This window comes from Drosophila miranda, chromosome 4, assembly GCF_003369915.1.
Source record: "Drosophila miranda strain MSH22 chromosome 4, D.miranda_PacBio2.1, whole genome shotgun sequence".
NCBI lineage: Eukaryota > Metazoa > Arthropoda > Insecta > Diptera > Drosophilidae > Drosophila > Drosophila miranda.
Genome location: NC_046677.1, coordinates 28,127,753 through 28,150,664, shown reverse-complemented (window position 1 = coordinate 28,150,664; position 22,912 = coordinate 28,127,753). Strand labels below are relative to the sequence as shown.

The window sequence follows — 22,912 nt, the reverse complement described above, 5'->3', positions numbered from 1 at the left end:
TGGCTTTCAAATATGATTTATTTTTACAAAAAATGTCCGCCCGTCATGCCATGGAAAAGTGCCATAACTGGGCAAAACTCTCTAACTAAATTGTGGATGGCTAAGAACTAGGAGAACTTCCTCTAGGGCTTCCTCTAGGGGGCCTCTGCGTCCAGCTCGTCGTCCCATTCCCAGTCGTTGAAGTCATCCTTTGGGAAAAGAAAAGCAAACCAATTAGAGTCTTCGAGGGAATCTTTTGAGAGAGCACTCACATAATCATCCAGCCTGCCCTTCTCCTCGGGCAGGGCTCTGGGGGAGCAGGCCACGTAGGAGACGCCTGTGTTGTGGGCAGAGCACTCGCAGGTCTGCGCCTGGATGGGCCTGGCACTGAGGGCCACACGTTTCGCGAAGATGGTGGCGAACCGCTTGATGGGATACTTGCGCTCCGGCTGCAGCTTGCGGGCACTGAACACCGAACCCTCGGTCTCGAGGGCCAGGGGCGTGCAGATGCCCAGGTTGCTCTTGGGGATGTGCACCTGCTTGCGGGTCTCGCCGTCGCCCTCGGGGAAGCGCTTCGAGTAGACGAGGTCGCGGTCCATGCCGAAGAAGTGGCGGAGCTTGCGGCTGCGCTCAAAGTCGAATTCCGTGTCGGCCAGGATGTGCAGATTGATGCCCTCCTCCAGCATGTACTGCAGGATGGAGGTGTAGTCGAAGCGCATGTCCTTCGCGGCGCACCGGCTGCAGGAGAGCAGGATGAATGTCTTCGAGACACCCGGGCGGAAGTTCAATTTGGCTGCCGTAGAAATGGCCATCAGGATGTCGCTGCTGCTCCCGTTTCCGGTGTTGATGTGGCCAAAGTAGTCCGATAGCTGCTCCGGCCTCGACGTGAACTCGTTGTGCTCGTAAATGATGCTGCGTGCCCGGTCGTAGGGCGCCACTCCACCAAATGCGACCACAGAATACCTGAAAAGATTGTCGGTTCGATAAAAAATTGCGGATTGAAGCGCTCTCTAGGGCCTACACACCGATTGTTGGTCAGCCCGGCGACCTGCAGCTGCTCCTCGATGCTGCCGACGACAGTCATGATGTTCTTGGACACATTCAGATTGGCATTGCAGTCCTTGGCCTCAACAATGAAGACCACATCGCTGCTGTGCGGGATGTCCGCGCCTGTCAGCTCCATAAACGTGCCCTCGGGCACATACGAGCCATTCGCCAATTGGCAGCTAAAGGAAAACAGGGAACAGAAACAGAGTCAAGGAATCACGCCTCTCGATAGCAGATAGCAGAATCGCTTACAAGACACACTGCGAGGGCACTCGCATGGGCACCTTCAGGGCCGTGCAGGCCTCTATGTACGCCAGGGCCGCGGCACAGGCTCCCTTCACAGCCGGATGTCCGCTGCGGATGGGCGCCGATTTCATGCCCAGATCCAGGCACATCTCGTAGAAGGGCGTAGGATCGAGGACAGCGCTGCAGGTGGACAGGATGCCCGTGCGGAAGAAGCTGCTGCACGTCTCGCTCACTTCCTTGGTGATGGCCGGTCGGATGGACGCCTGTGTCTGGCGGCACTGCTGTACGCTCCAGGAGTCGGTGAATGCCTGCGTCTGGGTCTCGTTGGCAATCACACCGTTGGACATGGTATACTCGTCGTAGGGCTCGTTGTTCAGCGTCCCCAGAAGGCCGGCGGTCTTGGCAAAGTACCAGCCGCTGACCTCGAACCAGCAGAGATCGAACTGCACGTTGCAGTGGAGGCTGAACTGCGTGTCCGAGGTGATGGAGAGGACATCCAGCTCCCGATAGATGTTCACGGCGCCCAATTTCAGAGGGAGAATGGGTTGCGGATTGCCATTGACACTTATGTGCTGCGGACAGAGGAGGAAAGGGTGAGTGTCTGGTGTAGAAATGAGGCTACTGTCACCTACATCCGTTCCCAGATCGATTTCAATCAACTGTCCGTTGGCGATGAAGCTCAGCTTTCGCGTGAGTCCTTGGGACTGGGACGATGGCTCCAGCAGCAGGGTGAAATTCCGCTTGAAGAAGTCGTGGGCCAGCAGATAGCTGCACTGGGGATTCGCGCTTCCATCAAAGTCCAGATTGAGGCCCACATAGCGCTGGTCGAAGGTCATGTAGTGCCTCGAATCGATGAGCAAGGCGCGAGCTAAACAACAGAAGAGCATTACAAGAAGCCTTCAAGGGGAACACGAAGCAAAGAACTCACAATAGTAGGGTGGAAGCCAGGTCTTGGGATCCAAATGCGCCCGCATGTTGTAGAGCTTCATGACAATCGAGGAATTCGTTTCGGAGAAGAAGCTCTGGACCTTGGAAAGCATCTGGTACTCGGGTATCTCCTCGAACTTGGGCGTCTCGTTGAAGGCGTGCCACGACATGGGCAGCTTCTGCTCCAGATCGATGATGCCCACCTCGGGGTCGAACACGAACTTGGTCTTGGCCTCTCGATACATGTCCGCCGTCTCCAAGGCATTCATCGCGTAGTTCCTGAATTTGTTCCGCAGGAGACCGTACACCTGGTGGAGGCGATGCTCGAACTGCAGCTCATCGGCCACCCAATCGATCTTGGCCACAATCTCGTTGTACTTTTGCACCACGATCTGCACTTGCTCGATCTTCTCCAGCTCCTTGAGCTCCTGCCAGATCTCGGTCAGGACCTCGTTCAACTCTGCCCCAAAGGGCACGAGCTTAAAGTACTTCTCCTTGACGAAATTCCACGCGAGAGTCGAGTACTTTTTGATATTGGTGATGGCGTCGTTGGCCTTGAAGTCCCTGTAGAGGCGCTCCGCATCCGCCGTGAAGCTGGACACCTTGTTGAAGTACGGGGACTCCGCCAGCTCGTTCGTTCGCTTGTAGATGAAGTCGAAGACCTCCTTGCTGAGATCCCAGGCTGTCGTTTCGATGAAGCTGATCATCTTGAACATGTGCGGCTCGAAGCGCTTCAGCACGTTCTTCCAGTGGTTCTCCGCGAGGGTCCAGGTCTTGTGCCACAGGTTCTCGATGTACTTGATGAACTTTATGTGGAGCTCCTTCACGAACTTGTCGTACTTCTCGATACCCTTCTCCATCAGCGTGGACACGTAGGCGAGGCTCTCGCCGTGGAAGAACCTGCTGACGGCCTCCAATAGATTGTTGTACGTCGCCTTGATCGTCTCGATGAGCCACACGATGCTGTTGCGCAGCGCCTTGCCGGAATCGCCCATCGCCTGCCACAGCTCCGTGAAGATCTTCGGCAGCGACTCGATGTGGTCCCTGATGGCCAGCTCGTCGAGGATCGTCAGCGTAAAGTTCACCACGTGCTTGATGTAGAAGTCGTTGGCCTCGTACGACTTGTTCATGAACAGCCTCAGATCGTTCAGGTCCTCCTCCAGGACGCTCAGCTGGCCAATGTCCTCGATGAACTCCTTGTTGTACTCCCGGGCCGTCGCCCACACCACGCCCACCGACTCCACCGTCTCCGTGTAGATGGACTTGATCCAGAAATCAATCCCCTCCGAGAAGGAGCTGTAGACGGAGTTGCCCACGGAATTTATCTTCTCCCGAAGCTCCCCGCGAATGCTGGGACGCCAGTGGAAGCGGCCCGTGATAAGGCGCGAGTGGTTCATCTTCAGGTAGGAGCTGACGTCGATCACCCTGATCTCGTCGTAGTTCCGCCAGATGTCCAGGTAGCCGCTGCGCGAGTCCGGAATGTAGCCGACCATCTGCAGGTTCTGGCTGGCATCCTCCGTGAGGTTGAAGTCCATGCGGGCGTACCGCTCCGCCAGATCCACGAACACATAGCCCGTGTGGTTTGTGTCCGGCGTGTCCCAGATGGTGGCATTCAGTCCGTAAACGGGATACTGCCACGTCGGCAGCAGATGCAGGCGCACGGCATGGAACGGCGACTGGCGCTCGTACTCCAGCTCCCGCTTGTTCAGATCCAGGAGGGCCAAGAACTTGCCGTATCTCGCGGGGAAGATGTCGCGCTTATAGTGGGCCGTGGACTCCGTTTTGTAGTAGGAAGTGCGTGCCGCCAGAGTGCCGTTCAGTTGCACGTCCAACTCCGAGGCCTGGTGCTTGCCGTAGATCTTGAACGTGTAGTTCGTGTGCCCCAGCTGGCTGTAGAGATCGCGTAGCTGGGCTCCCAGGACGATCAGCTGTTCGGGCTGCTCCGAGTAGTCGATGGTGAGGTGAGTGCGCAGCAGATCCTGCGCTCCGCGGTAGTACGTGGCCCGGCAGTTGATGTCCTTCTCGAGGTAGGGATGAGCCACGGACAGCCCGAACGTACGATGGTCGCGATCGCCGCGATGCAGCGGCTCTGCCGTCCAATGGAGATTGCTGCGAATCGTCTTGGGCTGCTGGTAGAGATCCCCGCCGCCCCACTGCAACGACAGATCCGAGTTGAAGTGGTTGTCCGTGATGTAGTACTGGCCGGAGGTCGTGAGGTTCCTCTTCGGGTAGAAGATGTCCAAGGCGAAGCTCTGGGATTCGTTGCCGACCTTCAAGAAGCATAATGAATACATGAATCAACGTATATAGTATATAATAATAATAGATTCCCTTACCTTCGTGAAGTTGCCCAACTCCAGATTGTAGCCGATCCACGCCGTCTCCGACAGCTCCAGCTTTGTGTGCTGCCTGACGACCTCGGGACTCACTTCCTCGTATTTTGTGTACAGAACCACCGCTCGATTCGGATGAATGGCCACCACCTTGAAGTCCTGTCCGTTGATCATGATGCGCGTGTGCAGCTCTCCCGTGAGATTGAAGTTCTTGGCGTTCCGCAGTTCATAGACTTCGATGTGCTTGATGTCGCGCACCCCCAGGGGGTCGCTGGTGTCCCGCGTGTTGACATAGTGTATGCCCAGAGGCTTCACATCGTTCTCCAGGGTGATGTCTGTGGTCTCCTTGTAGAGGGGGCTCTTCTTCTGCTCGTTCCGCTTGTACTTGCCGTCGAGCACCTGCTGATCGTTGTAGACGACCTTTACATTGCCCGAATCCGTGTTTTGACGCTTCTGCAGGCCGTAGGCAATGTCCGCTCGATGGCGCGTCGTCAGGGGCACCTCCAGCTCCACGTTGCCATTGAGATTGTGGTTGCTGTTGTCCGCCGAGCTGTTGTAGGTGCTCTGCAGCTTGAAGTAGGCGCTGTCCTGTGGCCAGAAGCAGCGGCAATAGCGATAGCTCTTACCACTGGAAGAGGGAGAAGAAATGAGGATTATAATTCCATTTCGGGAAAAGGGAATCCCTCACCTTTTGGTCGTGAATTCAAAGTCCGTTTTAAACCAAGTGACATTCAGGAAGGGCGTCGTGCTGTTGAGGGTTCCGTGCATATTTGTGAGGGAACTAAAGGACACGTCCAGGTCACTGATGCGGCGACTCGCGGGATAGTCCAGGGCACACACCAGATTGTGGTACTCCCTGTCCTTCTGGTCGTAGTGTCCAGTCAAGGCGAACGTGTGCTCCTCCTTGAACTTGGGCGTGATGACCTTCGCGTAAAACTCCCGCCGGACGCCCTGCTTTTGCAGCAGCTGGAAGTCTCCCTCCACCACAGAGGGGCTCTTCACCGCTCCCCACTCCACGTGGGCCAGGCCCTGCAGGTTGCTCGTCTCGTTGCGGTAGGAGAGGCGCGAGAGAAGCTGCTTCTGGGCCTCTACTGCCTCGTAGGAGACCTCCAGGAACAGGTGGGGATCGATAAACTGTTGGCTAATGACGTTCCCCCTGTAGCAGGCGCTGATCTGATGCCGATCCCCCACTGGGAGGGGCAGCTGCGTGAGAATTCCGAACTCAAAGTCGTCGACGGAGGCGTAGCGCAGGCTGCCGTTCACATCGAGGTTCCACTTGGAGTCGACGCTCAGGCGGCCACCCGTCTGCAGCTGCTGGAACGTCTTGCCGGGATTCAGGTACCTGGCGCTGGCATGCACCTTCCGGGGCTGGGCACTCGGCCGCTCCAAGTAGCTCTCGAGCACCAGCTGCAGGTTCTCCGCGAGGACCCACGACCACAGGCAGCTGCCGCGGCCGATGTAGGGCCCGATCTGGTACTCGCCCACGATCTTCCCCCTGTCCGAGTGGACGCCCACGTCCGAGTGCAGGTGCACCGACTCGATGCCCAGCTCCTTCCACGGCGTCTCCAGATTCACGTCCGCCACCATAGCCCCCCGCTCGGTGGAGGGCTTCAGGGTCCCGTAGAAGTTGATGCGCGCTATCTCCGGCTCCGTGCTCTCCACCAGCACCGAGAAGTCCATGCCGTCGTCGCTGACGCTGTACCCGCCCGATATCTGGCACATCTTGCCGTCCTCGATGGCGCTGAACGAGAAGCGGATCTTCTTGGGCCCCGCCTCGTTGATGTTCACCTCGATGACCCCGTCCCTGCCCCCCGCCTTGGGCTGCACGCGCAGCGTGGCATCGATGGGCAGGCCGTCGCCCATGCGCACGGCTCCAGTGATGCCATAGGTGGCCATGTTCCTGTACAGAAAACCGGAGACGTCGTATCGCTGGGCATCACGCTGGCTCCTCACAAAAGTCCCGTGCATCGAGATGTTGCGGTAGTTCTTCAGCGGCGTCCACACCTCGACGTTGAAGACATCCTTCTTCTTGTTGGCCCGCGTCCCGTAGGCCACGCTCTGGCCGTCCCTGCTCTGGAATTGCAGGTCGAAGCTGAGCTGCGGACTGGCTCCCTTGGTGGCCAGCACCGAGGTGGAGGCCTGCTGCAGGGGCAGCATTGTGGTGCGGATCCTGCCATTGGCGTTCACAAAGTACTGCGGATCCGTGTGCCAGTCCGTCTCGATGTGCAGCTTATTGATGGTGCCGTTGTCGGTGACCTCAAAGCGAATGTCGATGGAGTTGTCTACCGCCGAGAAGTCCTTCTTGAAGTACGCCTGGCAGGCGTAGTGCGGAATGACGTCTGTCTCGAGGAGTATTCCCACAGCAGTCTCCAGGAAGCTGTCCTCGTTCTGTAAGGATGCAAAGAGGAGGAGAATGATTAGAGGGGGATACATGGAATATAGTATATGTGGTGCATACCTCCACAGAGGCCGCCAGAGAGAGATGTGTGTGCGCTGTGACCGAAGTGATGTTCCCCTTGTACGCATTGTCGTCCACTTCCAGGCGTCCGCGTATGTCGATCTCCTGGAGCAGCTCGTAGGGCGTCGTCAGCTTCAGTTGGACATGATGGGCCTTGGGCTTCACGTTGTCCTGCACCTTTGTGTAGTTCACCTCGAATCCCAGTTCCTGGATGAGGTTTTGGACATCGTTCACCCTGAATTTGATGCGTTCGTAGAAGGAATTGAAGTTCAGGTCGATGTGGTACTCCACAATGGACTTGACATCCCTGGCGGCGGCGAAGGGCGTCTGCACGGTGAGCAGATTGTGGACATTCAGGTAGTCCGGATAGTGAAGGCGATCCTTGAACTCTAGGCGCCCTTGCGGCAGCTGCACGTGCCCCACAATCAGATAAAAGTCAATGATCTCCTGTATGTCCACAGTGCCCACAACGGTGGGCCAGGCCAGGGAGTCCACCTCAAAGGACGTGAAATACGAGAAGTACTCCTCATCCGCGTCCGGTTTGTAGTCCGTGTCCGCGTTCAGCGGCTGGAAATCCTCATCGTAGAGCATCTCCAGCTGCATCTTGTGGCTGCCCAGCTGGTTGATCAGCTCCGACTTGGGCTCCCCCCGGATCTTCACGCCCAGTCGGTAGCTGGAGAGCTTTCCGTGCAGCTGGAAGACGAAAGTCTCGCGCTTCAGGAGCTGGGCAATGAAGCCGTTCTCCTCAAAGCCCGCCAGGGGTGTGAACACCAGATACGAGTACTCAAAGTCCGTCAGGTTGTTCATGTGCCAGACGCCCGTGAAGCCGAGCGTCGCGTTATTCCACAAGCCCCGCATGTCCACGCGCTCGGGATTCATCTGCGCCACAACGGCCGCTTGCTGGAAGCTCTCGATGGGCGTGGCGACGCTCAGCTTCACGTCGAAGTTGAGGAGACTCTTGATGTCCGCCAAGGCCTCCACTCCCAAGGCCGCTGTGGGGGCACGAACCTCGGCCACGGCGTGGCGTTTCTTTTCATTCAGTCCGAACCGCCCGTTGATGGTGCGGAATTTCTCCAGGGGCGTCGTTATGTTGATGGTCAGCATGTTGTCCGTGAACTTCTTCACGTAGCCATCCATCGTGAGGGTAAACTCTCGGACGTCAAAGTTCAGGGACGCTGCGCCGCTCACCACGCGCTGGTCGTTGAGCGAGAACTTGGCCACGAGACCGCCCTTCTGGTAGCCCACGAAGGGACTCACGAGGTGGACCCTCCCTGAGACGTTGTGGTGGCGCTGGGTCCGAGATATCTCCCAGTTGGAGTTCATGCCGTAGGTGCTGAACGTCTCGTTCTGGCTGTAGCGCAGGTACAGATCGGTGTCCACCTTCTGCGGGTCCTGCCAGTGGATGACCTTCACGTTGAGCGTGGGTATGTCCTTGATGGTGCTGTTGATGCCGAAGCGAACGTCGAAGGACACGAGCTGCTCACTGATCTCGTAGTCGCTCTTGTAGCCCAGCTCCAGCTTCTGATCGTCGGCCCAGAAGAGCGTGGAGTTCACGAGGATCAGGTTCTGGAGGTTGTAGACGCCCGCCCGCAAGCTATTGGTGCGCCAGCCCTCGAATGGTGTCCTCAGCTCCGCATGCAGCCAATTGTGGAGCGTCTGTCCCGGCAGGATGCCCGCATCGTACTCGAATTCAATCACTTCGGTGATGGACCACGAGGCATGCGCCTTCCCGTAGTATTTGGGGCCCCCCGTGAAGGTGTTGAAGCCGCAGTTGATGGTGCGCTCAGGATAGGTGACCATCATGTTGCCATCGTAGTGCTTGGTCCCCGGATTGTTGTACTCCACAAGGAGGCCCAGCCGCTGGCTGGGATCCCGATTGGCATCCCACTTGAGCTCCAGAGAGAGTTCCTTGCGCTTCTCTACATTCAGGAGACCCACTTTGATGTGAATATCGCGGATCCTAGGCAAAGGATTGTTTGATATTTTAATGATACCTTCTTTTTACTGATTCTCCACTTACTTGTCGATGTGCAGCTCCAGTTGCAGGAGCTTCGGCTGCTCGGACAGCAGTTTCGCGTTGATCCAGTAGTCCCGCTCCTTGATTTTGAAGCGCACCTCGGCATTCGAGTTGCGGTTATGCGCATTCGCGGCGTACTGCACTGTCAGCCCGTAGGGATCCTTGCCGTACTTCGCCTGCAGGTCGTAGAAGATCAGCAGCTGGTTCCGCCGGTAGACGATGTTCAGGGAGGTGGCCTCGAACGAGGGACTCTCGACAATCAGCTTGAGATGGTGCAGGGCCTGGACCCGCGAGCTGCGATCCTTGTAGTTGCCCTTGAGGGCAATGGAGTGTCCCGTGAACCATGAGCCATTGCTGAAGATCTACAGAACAGAACCAGGAATTAGTTTGAGGCGGAGCGGCAGTGGCAGCGACAGTAAGAGACACCATACCATGTACTCCTTGGGGGCTTTTTCGTTGACTTTGAGACTGGCTGTGCACGAGTTGAACTCGGGCACCGTCACATTCATGTAGGCATCGATGGCGAAGAGGTTTCTCCTTGGAAGATGCACGGAGAAGAGCCCAGTGACCTCCTTCTCCGGAGCGTACTTGAGTCCTACGATTACGTTATGTTCCGTGCCATTTTTACTGCGTTCCTCGTGTCTAAAAAAGAGCATTTAGAAGCAAATCCTGACCGCAGAGCCCTCTCTACCTACTTGACCATAATCCTATAATCGATCTTTGATCGAGGGAGCTTCAGCTCGACGCTGGCTCGTGTGCGCGATCCCTCCCAGAGAAGATCCTCCGACTGGGAGCGGGCAAAGATCAGCCGCAAGAGGCTCGTGTAATTCGGATTCACATAGTCCGGAGCATTGTTGTACGTGATCATGCCCTCCGTGTGGCCCTGGAGGCTCAGCCAAGTGGCATTCGAGGCGAAATTGAGCTTCGGATAGGCGGAGGTGCGCAGCTTCATGTTGCCCCGATACTCGGTCTTGGCCCTGTCCCCGTTATTCATCAGACGACCCGCAAAGTTGATTGTTTCGATGGTGTTTGCCTGGAACTGCGAAGGGGAATACCAGGGGAATGAAAGCCAGTAAGTGATAGAGCTGGAAGGGAGTTGAGTTGGAACATACCCTGTATTTGATGGTCATGTTCGTGGAGGTTGTCACCTCGCTCTGGACAATGTTTCCTCGAACGACGGCTTGGAGTTTCTTTGTTTCGAAAGAGAGATCCACGTCGTGCTGCCGGATGCCGTTCTTCTCGTTGATCTTGATGGATCCCACCAGTCCCGTGATGTTCACCCCATTGATGGCCAGCAGCATCCGTGGCTTGTAGATCCATGCGGTAAAGTCCTGCTGGCGGCGCAGCTCCATTCCCAGGTCCAGCGAACGATTCCCATTGGTGTCCAAGTAAAGATCTAGTCGCCGGTAGTCGGGATCTCCGTCGTAGCTGCAGCCAGCGGACACGCGGTTCCTGCCGTTGACAAACGCCACCGAGGCATTGAAGGCGTGCGGCACACTCGTCACATTCGCCACGAGAACGCGTGGCACCTTCGATCCGGGGGTCGTGAAGACCAGCGAGAAGTTGTCGATCTCCTGCTGGTCCCACCTGTACTCGAAGACGTACTTCTTGGAGCTCAGATCGGACTTCTTGAGGATCAGGCTGAGATTCAGGGGCCCCGCGAGCAGGAGACTGGGATACGCGCTCGTGGCGTTGCTCAGATCCGCGACACTGTAGTGGGAGCACATCTGCAGACCCAGCGCGCTATCGAGCACCGGCCAGGTGCAGGTGGAGTTGGAGCTGCGCTTGGGGATGCCCGCCTGGGGCAGCTCCTGGTCGCGCTTCATCACCAGCAGCTCCGAGCGGACGCTGAAGATCTCGTTCTTGTCCTGCGGCAGGTTGAAGGAGAAGGACACGAGGTTGCGGCCCCGCACCTTGAGGCTGGCCTCCAGCTCCGAGTTGGAGTACAGGTTGCTCTTCACCTTGATCCCCGACTCTCCCCAGAACATGTCCGTCTGCATCGTGGAGATGATATCCACCGAAACGGAGGGCTTGAACCTGCCCTGGACATCAAAGTGCCAGTCGGTGGGGGGCTCCATCTGATCCAAGCTCCCGGAGACGCGCAGGTCCACGGAGGAGGCGCCAAACGCGTGGATGGCCAAGGGGAGACCCACTGCCAGAGGCACCGTGTAGGAGGCGTCGAGGAAGACCCGCGACTTTGTGTAGGTGAACTCCTTGCCGGAGAGCACGCGGTTGGCCTGCTCGAACGGATTGAACTGCGCGGCCAAGGCCATCACCTCCATCATGGACTCGACGTTGTAGTAGCGCAGATCGTTGCCAAAGACCCGGAGGCCGAACTGCGCCCGCGGGTTGCTGTAGTCGTACTTCAGTTTGTAGCCGAGTTTATCCACGTTCCGATCGATCGAATCTTTCCTGGCAGATGCGGATGCGGCAGCTCCCGCATCGCGCTTCTGCCTTTTGGATCCGCTCAGCGCCTCCTCGTAGTCGTAGTCCTCGTCTTCCTCCTCCGTTCCCGCGCCCCCTGCAGCGGCTGCTGCCAGCTGGGCCTTCCGCTTGAGGCGGAGGCTGTCCAGACTCAACAGATTCTCGATGGTGTCCTCCTCCTCGGCGCTCTCGTTGCCCAGCCAGCGGTTCAGGAAGGAGAGCTTCTTGCGCAGCAGCTCCCCGTTGAAGGGACCCTTCGGTCCGAATGCCCCCGCCACCAGCTCCTCCAAGCCCTCAGCCCGCGCGCTGAACTCGAAGAAGTTCACGGACTGCCCGAAAAGATCCGCCGTAAAGTTGACGCTGGCGATGCGCGGCAGGTAGGAGTCGGTGCCGAAGATCAGGTTGGCATCGGTGGTGGTCCCGAAGTTGTACTCGTCGAAGAAGAGACTGTGCTCGTAGTTGCGCGAGAACTTGCGGATGTCCAGCTTGAATCTCTCCGAGAGCTCGTCGTTGAGCAGCAGACCCTGGGCCTCGATCCTCACGGGGGAATTCGATTTGGCGAGGTTCGTGAGATGGGACCACACGAAGGAGCCCACCTGGTTGATCTGCTCGTGCTCGAGGATCGCCTTGATGCTGCCCACGGAGATGTAGTCCGGACAGCGCATGGCCTGCAGGTAGCTGTAGATTCTCAGCTCCGAATTGAGCGTGTAATTCGCGTAGCGATCGAGGAAGTATCCCCGATACTTCAAGCAGTCGACACGCCTGAAGGCGAGTATCCCCTGCAGCCGAAGGTCCACGGGCACCGCATCGTCCCGGATGATCTCCTGGACCTGCTCCGCGAAGGCCGCAGAGATGACGCCAATGTTCCCGAGGCCCTTGAGCAGCACCACCAGGCGTTCGCGATGCTTCCGCTCGCCCTTGTACATTTGGAATCTGCTGAGGAACTCCGTCTCGAGGAGATTGATGATCTGCTGCACGCGCAGGCTCTCCTCGCAGGCCTCGTGGTGCTTGCAGTAGCTGTGCACCACCGCAGTGGCGCCCAGAGTGTACTCCGGGTCCAGGCGGTGCTTCGCGTACTCAAGAATCGTGTAGAAAGTCTCGAGGGTCTGCTCGTCGGGGCGTGTTATGAACGACAGCGATGTCATCCAGCTGTGGGCCATCTGCTTGGGCAGCTTCTCGCCCACAATCTGGTCGCGCATCACCTGATACGAGGCGGTGCTGCCGATGTACGGGAGGGATTCCAAAACGTGGTTTCTTCCTTGATCGCAGGTGCCGGCCGAGCGCTGCAGCAGAACGGAGAGCGTCTTGTAGTCGAGGCTCTTGCAGGTGTGCAGGAAGCTCGAGAAGATGTCAATGAACTCGCGCTGAATGTTGGGGAAGCCCACGGCGCACATCTCCACCAGCTGCTCCCGGGCGGCCTTGATTTCGTCATGACTGGGCTTCACCGAAGGCGTGTGATCAAACACCAGAGTGGCACGACGATCCACGAGCTCGGGATCTGTTTTGGGGAGAGATAAGCTATGAGCCGAGGGATATTTGCTATTCCCGATCACTCACTCTGCTCCAGGAACTCCCCGGCGCTGTAGTTCTCCTCCTCCTTCAGCAGCAGTTGGCTTCGGCTGGTGGTCAAGGCCCCCGAGCTGGCGTTGGAGAAGGGCACCAACAGATGCGTCTCCACGCAGCTAATCTCGCGGTACATCCTCTGATCCACCGTCAACTGCAAAGAGAAGGATCGAAATGCATCCCCAAGTCAAGTGAGAATCTATTTGCCACTCACATTGCAATAACTCTGGGAGTTGAGGATGGGCCAAATGGTCTTGTCGTCGCGGAAGGTGTAGGGCGTCGTCTGGAGCACCGAGTGCGTGGCATAGCGTTGCCTGCAGCTGGCAATGTCCTTGGTCTTGCGTATCGTTACATAGACATTGTCTGTGGCCTCGAGGGCGTACTGCACCTGGCATTCGCCGGAGACGTCCGTCTCTGTGGTGTTGAAATCCACATCGAAGCGCATCATCGTGTTCTGGAAGGCTGAGAGAATCCCCTTCTTGATGTTGAGGACCCAGGGGGTCTCCTGCTCCTGGGGACACACCTCGCCGATGAGGCCGTCGTGGAAGGCGAAGCGCAGCAGGTTCTTGCTGAGATCAATGGCCAAGCTTACGCTCTGGGGATGCAGGTTGTCAAAGTCCCCCGTCTGCTGCTCATCCACGTTCTCGGCGCTGGTCAGACTGTCGTAGTAGTCGTAGGACGGCTCCTTTGGCTTCTCGGGTTCGTTGTCCACATCCTCCAGGCGGTCGTAGAGCTTGGCATCGTTGATGCGCAAGTAACCCTCGCAGGGCTTCGGGAAGAATATGTCCAGATTGGTCTTCAGCACCAGATCCGAGCTGTTGTCCCCCGATCCGGCGAACTCTGTGCGCAGCGACACCGTGTACTCGTACTTGTACAGCTTCTCGCCGTAGTTGAACTTGGGATTCTCGATCTCGCACTGCGGTCGTCCGCAGATACGGGGATCCTTTAGGGGATCTATAAGAAAAATTATTTATGATTATCTGATAGCGGATCGTTCTTTGACTTACTCTTTCTCGCTGCCTGGCAGTGTGCGGCAATGAGCAGCAGCAGCCCCAGTCCTGCCGCCAGTCTATACAGTGCGCCCATGTCTGGGCGACTTCTCCTTGACGATCGAACGCTTCTCTGGCCGAAGGGATTCACCCTCTCTCCTGCAACGAAACGAAATGCAGCACATCTTTAGTGTGTGGCTTGGAAATGTAGCGGCCTTTAATAGAATATAATCTTGCATTTGATTAGACAAAGGCAGTAACGATGGCCGTAGCTCGCCTGAAAACATTTCCATTATCCATTCGTTTGACAAGCTGACACCAGCAGAAACTATGGATGAAGGAGGAGCCTGGCGTTACTTCTGTAATATTTGCAAAATGATTTCTCGCTCAAGTGGGTTTTAGGTTTTGTGCATTTGCCAGGAGTGCGGGTGGCACCATTGCTGTGGTGTGGTGTGGTTTCTGCTGTTGTTTTCCTTTGAAGCCATCCAGAAAGTGGAGGAGTCATCCGTCCATTATTATAACACATCCCCTGGCCCCTGGCTCCGTCGCTCCATCGCTTTCTGAAAGCCAAATGCAAAGCCAAAACAAATCAATTGAATTTCCACTTGATTCCACATAAAACACACACAAAACCAGGGACCAGGGACCCAAGAAGAAGCACTCGGGCGGTCCCTCCCATGCCATCCCAACCTCCATCATTAATTCCAGCAATAAAGTGGGTGAAGAGGCGTGCGCGACTCCGACAGCTCGATTGATGCCAACTGTTGTTTGCATTTGCATTTGATTTTAAAGCAGCTATCGAACATCGGGCGAGGGGGATGGGGGATGCACAAAAAACCAACAGAAAGTGTTCTTTTTTCTGGCTTTCTGCATTTCCTGCACTTTGCAGTCGCATATAAATCCCCAGATCTCACACTACTCCTGCACCTCCTTCGGATGCGTCTCCTTTACGCCCTTTTCCGGAGCTTCCCTCTGCTGCTGCCGCTGCTGCGGTTTGGGCCTGAGGTCTGATTGCGGTTCGGGGTGTTTGCTGACAATGATTGCTGCAAGAAACAGTGAGAGCACTTAACACTTTTTTGCACTTCGACCCACACGCCTTGCCCCCTACTCAGGGGGAACGGGCGGGGGCTGGGGCCGGCGTGTACATCAATTCGTCCATTTCCATCCATCGACGTTGCTGCCTCGCTCCACCCGGCGCCTGCTTCCTGATGCTGCTGGCTGTCGGAATGCTTGTGTGTGGCTGTCAGATTGAATTGCGATTGCTTTCCTTTGCTGCTGCGAGGGTAAATAATGACTGCAAATCACGCAGCTGACGCCAATCTGGCCAAATTGCAGTTTCCTATATGTTTTATCGCTTGGATTTGCCAGTTTTTCTTGCTCCAACAGAAGCGTTCACGTGGTAACTAGGAACCGGGGATAAAGAACCAAAAAATGGGGGACTGCAGTGGAACTAAGCCAAATGAACTAGATATCGGAAGCAGTTCCCTGTATCGATTTCGGGGAGCAGAAAGCTGCAGAAGAACTGGTTCCTCTGAACCGACATGTCGATCTAGTTTGTTTTGCTCTTTTTATGTGAAGTTAATTTGCGGTTTTTTAATGGACTATTCGCGTCGGGAGTCAAAATATTCGCAAATACAAGTGCAGCCAAGATCAGTGAATAGTTTAACAACATTAAAAGCTGGAAATGAGTGCGCCCTAACCCCGATGCCGGCGGATTAAACCAGACTTGACTTGACCTACGACAATGTGCACTCCATTTCGGTTGCAGTTGACTGCCCTTGGTAATTCGCGCGTGTTTTTCGCTTTTCGGTATTAAATGTGACTGGAAATAATTATGAAGTTATCTTCAACCAAGATCGCTGCTTAATTTAGCGGCTTAGCCGTCTCGCTCTAACCTCAAAGCTGGGGGTAAAAGCAAGACAGAAAAGGGCACCGCATGGCTGCCACAGACACAGTGGAGTCGAGATACTGCTGCAGCATACTATCAGTGGCAAGAGGATGCTATTGCATTATCTTCTTGTCAGCGGCGGCGAACCCAGATGTCCCGCGGGTCATCCCATCCCACTGCTGGTGCTTCTGATTCTGCCGCTGCCGACGTCGCTGCGGACAAAGCCGATAAGCGGCTTAACATCCGCGCGGGGGCCTGGACAAAAATTGGACGTGGAATAGACACAGGGTATGCATGGATATATAATTTCGAAAGATTTAGAGGAATAATCATGATGGAAACGGAAGTGGTTTTTCGGATTGGGATTGGGATTGGACGAGGGGACTGGCTCTGCTCTTTGATGATGATGATTCCCGATGATGCACTTTGGGTTAATCCCAATAAAAACAATGCCAAAAATACTAGCAAAAAAAAACCAGGACAGCCCCGAGTGCCCATAAATTGAGACCCTCTGCCCCGCCGCTAGTGTACTCACCCCTTCCCTTTCCCCTTACCCATTGGCATAGCCGAACAAACAAAACTTACGGTTACTTGCCCAAAGCCAGAAAACTACGGCGCCATTTGTTTTCATATTTCTCCTGCACGCCTCTCCCGCTCTCTCGCTCTCTCTGCTCTCCCACATCTACACATGCTCTATCTCGCTCACACTCCCTCTCGAAGGCAAACATTTTTGTAAAAATGCAATTTTCAAGCGAAGGTGAAGTTAAAGTTGAGTTTCGCTGAATGAAGAGGTAGAAGGGGAAATGAGAGAGCGTGTGAGTAAGAGAGCGGTGGAGAGAGTGTAAAGAACTTTAGCAGATTGTTAGCGAGAGAGAGGGAGATAGCGTATAAGAACAGCTAAAAAAGTGAATTGCTTGCAAAGCGCCGACCAGGGAATACTCTGCACCAGCGATGCGGTTGTGTGGAAACGTGAAAACGAACTTAAAAACTTTAGGAAAACTTCAGGGAAATCGAAATGTGAGATCCAACTATTGTCCAAGAATACTCTCACATAAAGTGCTTTGATCCGGCGGCAGAGAAAGGCACGGCGCATGCAAATTGATTTTGAACCTGATATTTCATGCTCCCCCCGGAGCCCTGCCGTCCGTTTGTGATCTCCTCCACGTTCCGTTCAACAAAAAGTAATAAAAAGCGTAGAAATTTTCACTAACATAAATTCCAACGTAAATGCAATTACGTTTGTTGCAACAACTTGTTAGTGGATGGCGGGAGGAAGCGTGGGCGGGGCGGGGCAGTTTCACCTTTCTGGAGGGGGTCATGCGTGCCGCACTTTCTCCCTGCTGCACTTCCTCCCTGCCGCACACCGCCCATACATATGTTCCACATGAATTGCAAGGCGGAAACACTTTGCAACGTCAACATCGTCGTCTCGTCCCTGGTCCTTCGCTCCTGCATGGCATGCAAATCTAATAACGAAGTACGCAAAGAAGTTCCATATGCAACGAGGGGGGAGGAAACATCAACTTGGAAGGAGCGGGAGGTGGCATCTGGGTCCTGGAGATGGAGCTGGCACTGGCGCTGGCGCTGAAAGAATGGAGGAGTAGCACATCCTCTGCAAGGACGATTGCATTGCGTTTATTCGATCATTTTTGAAGAGTGCGTTTCGTCCTGATGCTGCAGCAGCAGGAACACTCGGAAGAGCCCCATCATCAGTCGGAATGGCGGAAGCACGCAGTCATTGCATAAAGGGAAAGCAGTTTGTTCCTACATCCTCTACGAGGATTGTCCTGCTGGTAATACTGCCAGGGGCAACGGGAAAATGGGAGCGCAAGCGGCAATAAGCTCCTTCGTCCTTCCTCCTTCGTCCGCCTGCGACTTCTATTAGTTTTTCAACAGGGATATTCGTTTTTCATTTTTTTGGAGCTGCTGCTGCTGCTGCCATTCTGCATTCCATCCTCCTCCTGGCATCCTGGCATCCTGGCATCAGGCGCCTGTTCCTACGGATAGGCTCCTCCTTGTTATTGTTGGCTTTGTTCCCATTTTGTGTTTTTTGCACCACCACCCACTCACCACTCCTCCCTCCCCCACGGATGGGCCCCCTAATGGCCTCCGCCGTTAAATGGGGCGCCATGTTTGTCCATTGCCTGGGTCCAGGGTCCCACTCCCCCTCCTGCTCCTTCTGGATCGACGTGCATGCAATATGCAATGCATTTTTTTCCCCAGGTTCAATAAAGACAAAGGTGAAAGGTGAAACGAGCGGAGAGGGGCGGCACAGGCGGGAAACACAGGTGAAAATCGCTCGTGTGTTGGGTGAGAAATTGGAAAATTGAAAATTATGTGTACCACTTGAAAAATGGCTAATAAACGAGATTAAAATTGGGCTAAAGCGAGAGCCGGAGAGCGGGGGCCTCTCTGTGATTTTTCAGCTGTAAAGCGAACGAAAACTGAGGAGAAGTGTGTAAAAGCGGGATGAAAGGATAAACGACCTAGGGAAAAGCCTGGGAAATTTCTATAAATGGAAAACTGGCATCCGAATGAAAGGTCTGGCCTGGAAGGGAGTGGCTTAAATATGGGAAATTTAAAGGATGAATCTCTATTGTTTTTCAATAGAGGATTGAGGAGCTGTTCTACTCGAATGATCCACTTGGAAGGGACACACACGATTAGAGGGGGTGACCGCCTCTCGATAGCCCTCCCAATTGCAATCACATCCCCTGTAGGACTCGCAGGACTCCTGGGATTCCGTTTTCCAAAGTGCTCCTCAAATCAATACGCATACGCACCGTTGTACACCAACTGCAACTGGCAGCAGGAGTCGGCAGCCAGCAAGCAGGCAGACATTTGCATAATTTGGCAATGCTCTCACTTAGATTTTGATGCCAGTTCTTGCCCCATCCCCACCCCCATCCATGGAGGAAGAACTATTATGCAAATATGCATTTAAGCATGGAACAAAAAAATATCCCCTGTGCCATTTGGAAGGCAAAGACTTGCAGTCAACTGCAGGAGCTGAAAGAAGGAAGGAAGGAAGGATGGAGGAGATCCACTGCCTGGTGTCTCGGAACTCGGATCTCGTATGAAGGTGTTGCCCAAGCAGTCGCCCTGCCCTGCTTCAAGGAGTCTGCCACCTCGGGCGGAAGGCATAAGGCGGGGAAGTTGGCAGCAGTTTGTCTGGCTGTCGGGATGTCTGGCTGTTTGTTGGTTTTATGTGGCTTAAATCGTAGCCATTTCCACAGACGCCGCCCCACTCCGGTGGCTCCCTTTTTATCCCTGTTTTCCTGCTGTTTTTCCTGCTGTTGTGGCGGCTCCTGTCGTTGGGCGGCTACTTAGTTCTTAGTCGCAGTCGTCGCCGCACTTTTGGCTCGTTTAATTTTTATGGCTTTGTAATTAAAAATATTATGAGACCAGCAGACCAAGAGGAAGAGGAAGAGGAAGGGGCAGAGGCGGAGGAAAAGGTGAAAGGAAACTACTCTCCTTTCTGCCATCTGTTTAAGCGGGAGGCTTTAACGGGGTTTCCGGGATTTGTTCTCCACTTCCTTTTCTACGAGGATGAGGACGGGGAATGCTGCTACTGCTGTTGCACGTGTTGCTGTGCCCCACTTAAGCGCCTCTTCAAGCAGAGAGAGAGGTGGGAGGTGTTAAGGGGGGTGGTGGGGCGATTTATGTGGTTCATCCATAATGAAGCCTTAAATAAGTATTTGGACTCTCGTTTCTAACCAGATTATTTCTACTCTCTTGCAGGAGAGATGTCTCCCCCTCATCCTGGACATGCTCCACAGCCCTAATCCCAGGCGCTTTGTCCGGTGTCTGGAGGCCACAGAAGGAAGAAGGAGGAAGGACCGAAGGGAAGCGTAGCACATGCACCCATGCACCTTAAGGAGGCACAGACGTGTCTCCTCCCTTATGGCTGCTCCTTCTGGGGCTAAGGGTTAAGGCAGATTGATGGGCACGAGGAGTGGAAACCATGTCGCCACATGCCACCTGCTACCAGCCACATGCGCCACATGGCTGAGTCTGACATTTTTGGGGCTCAGGGCGGGTTAAGTGCGTGCTGGCCAACAAGTGGACGACAACGACGACGACGACACTCTGGCGGACAGATCGCTTGAGGAAATTAAACGAAAACCCGGCTGCTACAAAGGAGTGCCGCTCCTGCACCCCCCTCTGGCGTAGTCCCCGCTGACAGCCAACACCCAACAGCCGCGTGTGCGACATGAGAGGGGAGTGTGTGCCCCCTGAGAGGAGAGGTTTAATCCCCCACCTTTAGGATGTGTATGTGTGTCGTCGGACTGTCACTTTGTGTCTCTCTCTCTCCCTCTCTCTCTCTCTCTCTCGCTCTGTGTTAAGTGTTTCGCGTTCGCGAGTGAAATGAAAATCCAAGAGCGGAAAATGCCCCGCAAAACGAGACAGAATTTATACGGAGGAAAAACACAAAACAGAATGTGCGCCAAAGGATTGGAAATGCAAATGGAAATGTGTGAAATATACTGATAATATTTGGGGTAAGTTCTGTTTTGAGTCACTATTTTCAAACCCGATACTCGAAGCGTATAGTCGCCTATTAGATTTGTGGGTAACACAAAGAAAAAAGAGTTTACGATCCCATAAAGTATATATTTTCTTGATCAGCATCTACAGCCGAGTCGATATAGCCATGTCTGTCTGACTGTTCGTCCGTCTGTACCGATGAGTGCCTAGATCTCAGAGACTGAGAACTCAGCGCTCTTCCTTTTCATCCTTTTTTACGGAGGTGAGCCGTACAGACTGGGAGTCGGATATAAATCGGGAGTCGCTGCCTTTGCTCGTAAAATATATATTTTTATAAACATTTGGGGGAAACTTGTAAACATTTTGAAGAATATCTTCCTCATTGGACCCATGAAAACACTCCATCGATCCCATATTTATACCAAAAGTGAATGAATCCTTGAATAATCCCCAGAGTATCGCCATTGAAAATCATTCATCAGCTGAATATTCAAATCATTCGTTTCTTGGAAAAGATTCGTATAGATAAGATTTTATATTCTGATCTTTTCAGATTCCGATTTTTCTCTGGGTTGGGGGGGTCTCTTAAAAACTAGAATATATATATGGTATAATGGTGGAAAAGTGATCTCATGCTTCACTTATCTGCGGAAATCAAAGCTGATAAGGATCCAAGGTCCTCGGATCCACAGTTCGATCAACTTTGTAGCGGATTGCAATTCAAGATCGAAAGGAAGCGAAGGGGTGGTAGGGGGAGCCGCTTATCAAGAGCATTCAATACGTTTCGCACGTTTCTGCTACAATTATTATTATTTTTAAAAATTGTACTACAGATTGTGGATTATTTCCCTTTTATTTTTTATTGGAGAGCTCATTCGTAGTGCCAGAGAGAACTGTGGAACTCTCTCCAGAGAGAACTCTCTCCCGATCTTCCATCATCCGTCGCTTATCATGTTTCACACACATTTTATTTATTTATAATAACTGAACAGAACTGCTGCTTGCTAGGCTCTGGGCTCTGGGCTCTGGGCTGCTTGCTGCTGTATCATCAGTTGAATGAATATTTTTATTGAACTCTTGACCCGATCGGATCGGCTTATCTATCGCCAGCCAACCAGCCAACCAGCCAACCAGCCACTGAATCCGATTCCGAATCAACGGATCTACGGATCCACGAAACACGTATGAGGTTCAGGGTTCAGTTCGAACGGCGGACATGTGGCTTTACACTAGTTTGAGGTTATTTTCCATATATTTGCTTCACTTTTCCTTCACTTTTCACACGTTTTCCCTGGCGCTTAAGCAGGGTCTTTGGGTCTTGGAAAAAACTCTGTATTTTCCGCACACATTTTGTCACATTTCAATGCACTTTGGGGCACAGAAAACAGAGTCGCACGTTAATGAGTTGCAAGTTCACTTCCGGTACGTTAAGCACACACACACACAGGGGGGCAAAGGGGACTGTTGCGGAATGCGTCGGCGCAACAGGATCGAAACACGATTGTATCCTTACTTCCGTTTCAAACGAGCAGCCGCCAAAAAGCCTTTTTTCGAATTCGGATTCCGATTTTCGATTTCCGATTTCCGATTCCTCTGGAAGTCCAAAAAAAACTCTCGAGGATGCGTCCGTTGCCCACGAAGCGGCAAACACGAATGAGGAGGAAATCTGCTGCCGTTTCTGCTGCCGCTACTGATGCTGCCACTGGCAGTGCTGCTGCTGCTCCTCGTTTATTTCATTCGTTTCCAGGCTTGGGCTCTCGTGCTCAGAGCCGACTATCGACACAGCACACACACACAGACAGACAGACAGTGCACCCCCCCTGGAGGGTGGAGGGGCTGGGGCAGAGCCAGCAGATAGCAGATAGCGCTCTGGCTGCTGGCAGAATAGAACAGAACCGAACATCTTCTCGGCTTACAAAATGCGTATTGAATGAATCTGTGAATCGGCGCTGGAATCGGAATCTGAAGCTATGGCTTTGGCCTGTCGTTGGACCTAGAAGCTGTCGATGTCCGCTGTCCGCTGTCGGTGGCAGGGGCATGAATGAAATTGTCGCGCGTATAAATACACGCATCGCATCGCATCGCATGTGGGGACACAATCAGAGCTGGCCGCTGCTGCTGCTGCTGTCCTGTCCTCCTTCCTAATGGGTCTCCTTCTGTCTGGCTTTCTGGCTATCAGTGCGTGGGACAGGCCTCGCACCGGGGGGCATCGCATCGCATCCCCCCAAATACTGGGCACATGCCACATATTTCAAAGGATTTCCCCCTGGCACTAGCTACAGGGTATTCCCTGCTTCGTTGCTTTATGGGCTTCCATTTCGCTTTTTGTTTTGATTTTATTTCGATTTCATGCTGTCTCCGTCGCTCCGTCGCTCCGTCCCTCCGTCTGTCTGTCGTTGCTGCCGTTTCTGCTAGTACTTGATGTTTTCCTTATCAGTACTCGCCTGTGGTGTGTGTGGACTTTATATTTTATATTTTATTCTATTCTGTGTCTTGTCTTGCCTCTGCAGCCCCCCCTCCTGGCGGCTCCCCGCTGCTGGGTTACATGTATTT

The 22,912-nt window shown here is 54.1% G+C and overlaps 1 protein-coding gene and 1 long non-coding RNA gene across 2 annotated transcripts in view; one reads left to right on the top strand and one right to left on the bottom strand.

Moving 5' to 3' along the window:
- Positions 1–22,018, bottom strand: LOC108161784. Its single transcript, XM_017296126.2, has 17 exons — positions 21,873–22,018; positions 14,002–14,142; positions 13,209–13,948; positions 12,989–13,148; positions 10,120–12,929; positions 9,703–10,046; positions 9,439–9,649; positions 9,011–9,369; positions 6,991–8,950; positions 5,221–6,920; positions 4,536–5,160; positions 2,201–4,469; positions 1,905–2,140; positions 1,279–1,844; positions 1,005–1,205; positions 252–942; positions 1–188 (listed from the first exon to the last, which is right to left on the bottom strand). Exons 2-17 carry the CDS (start codon positions 14,078–14,080, stop codon positions 135–137), a joined length of 13,005 nt encoding a protein of 4,334 aa, XP_017151615.1. The 5' UTR covers positions 14,081–14,142; positions 21,873–22,018; the 3' UTR covers positions 1–134.
- Positions 16,071–22,912, top strand: part of LOC117189074 — a 60,723-nt gene continuing 53,881 nt past the window's right edge. The window contains exons 1-2 of the long non-coding RNA XR_004473144.1: positions 16,071–16,159; positions 19,613–20,373. This is a non-coding gene — a long non-coding RNA (uncharacterized LOC117189074). The remainder of the gene's footprint in view (positions 16,160–19,612; positions 20,374–22,912) is intronic.

Excerpts from the sequence above, each read along its gene's own strand:
- LOC108161784 (XM_017296126.2), bottom strand. The coding sequence starts at position 14,080 with ATGGGCGCACTGTATAGACTGGCGGCAGGACTGGGGCTGCTGCTGCTC. Across the intron at positions 2,141-2,200 it reads CTGGCTTCCACCCTACTATT|CTCGCGCCTTGCTCATCGAT; the intron begins GTGAGTTCTTTG and ends TCTGTTGTTTAG. Across the intron at positions 1,206-1,278 it reads GTGCCCTCGCAGTGTGTCTT|CTGCCAATTGGCGAATGGCT; the intron begins GTAAGCGATTCT and ends GTTTTCCTTTAG.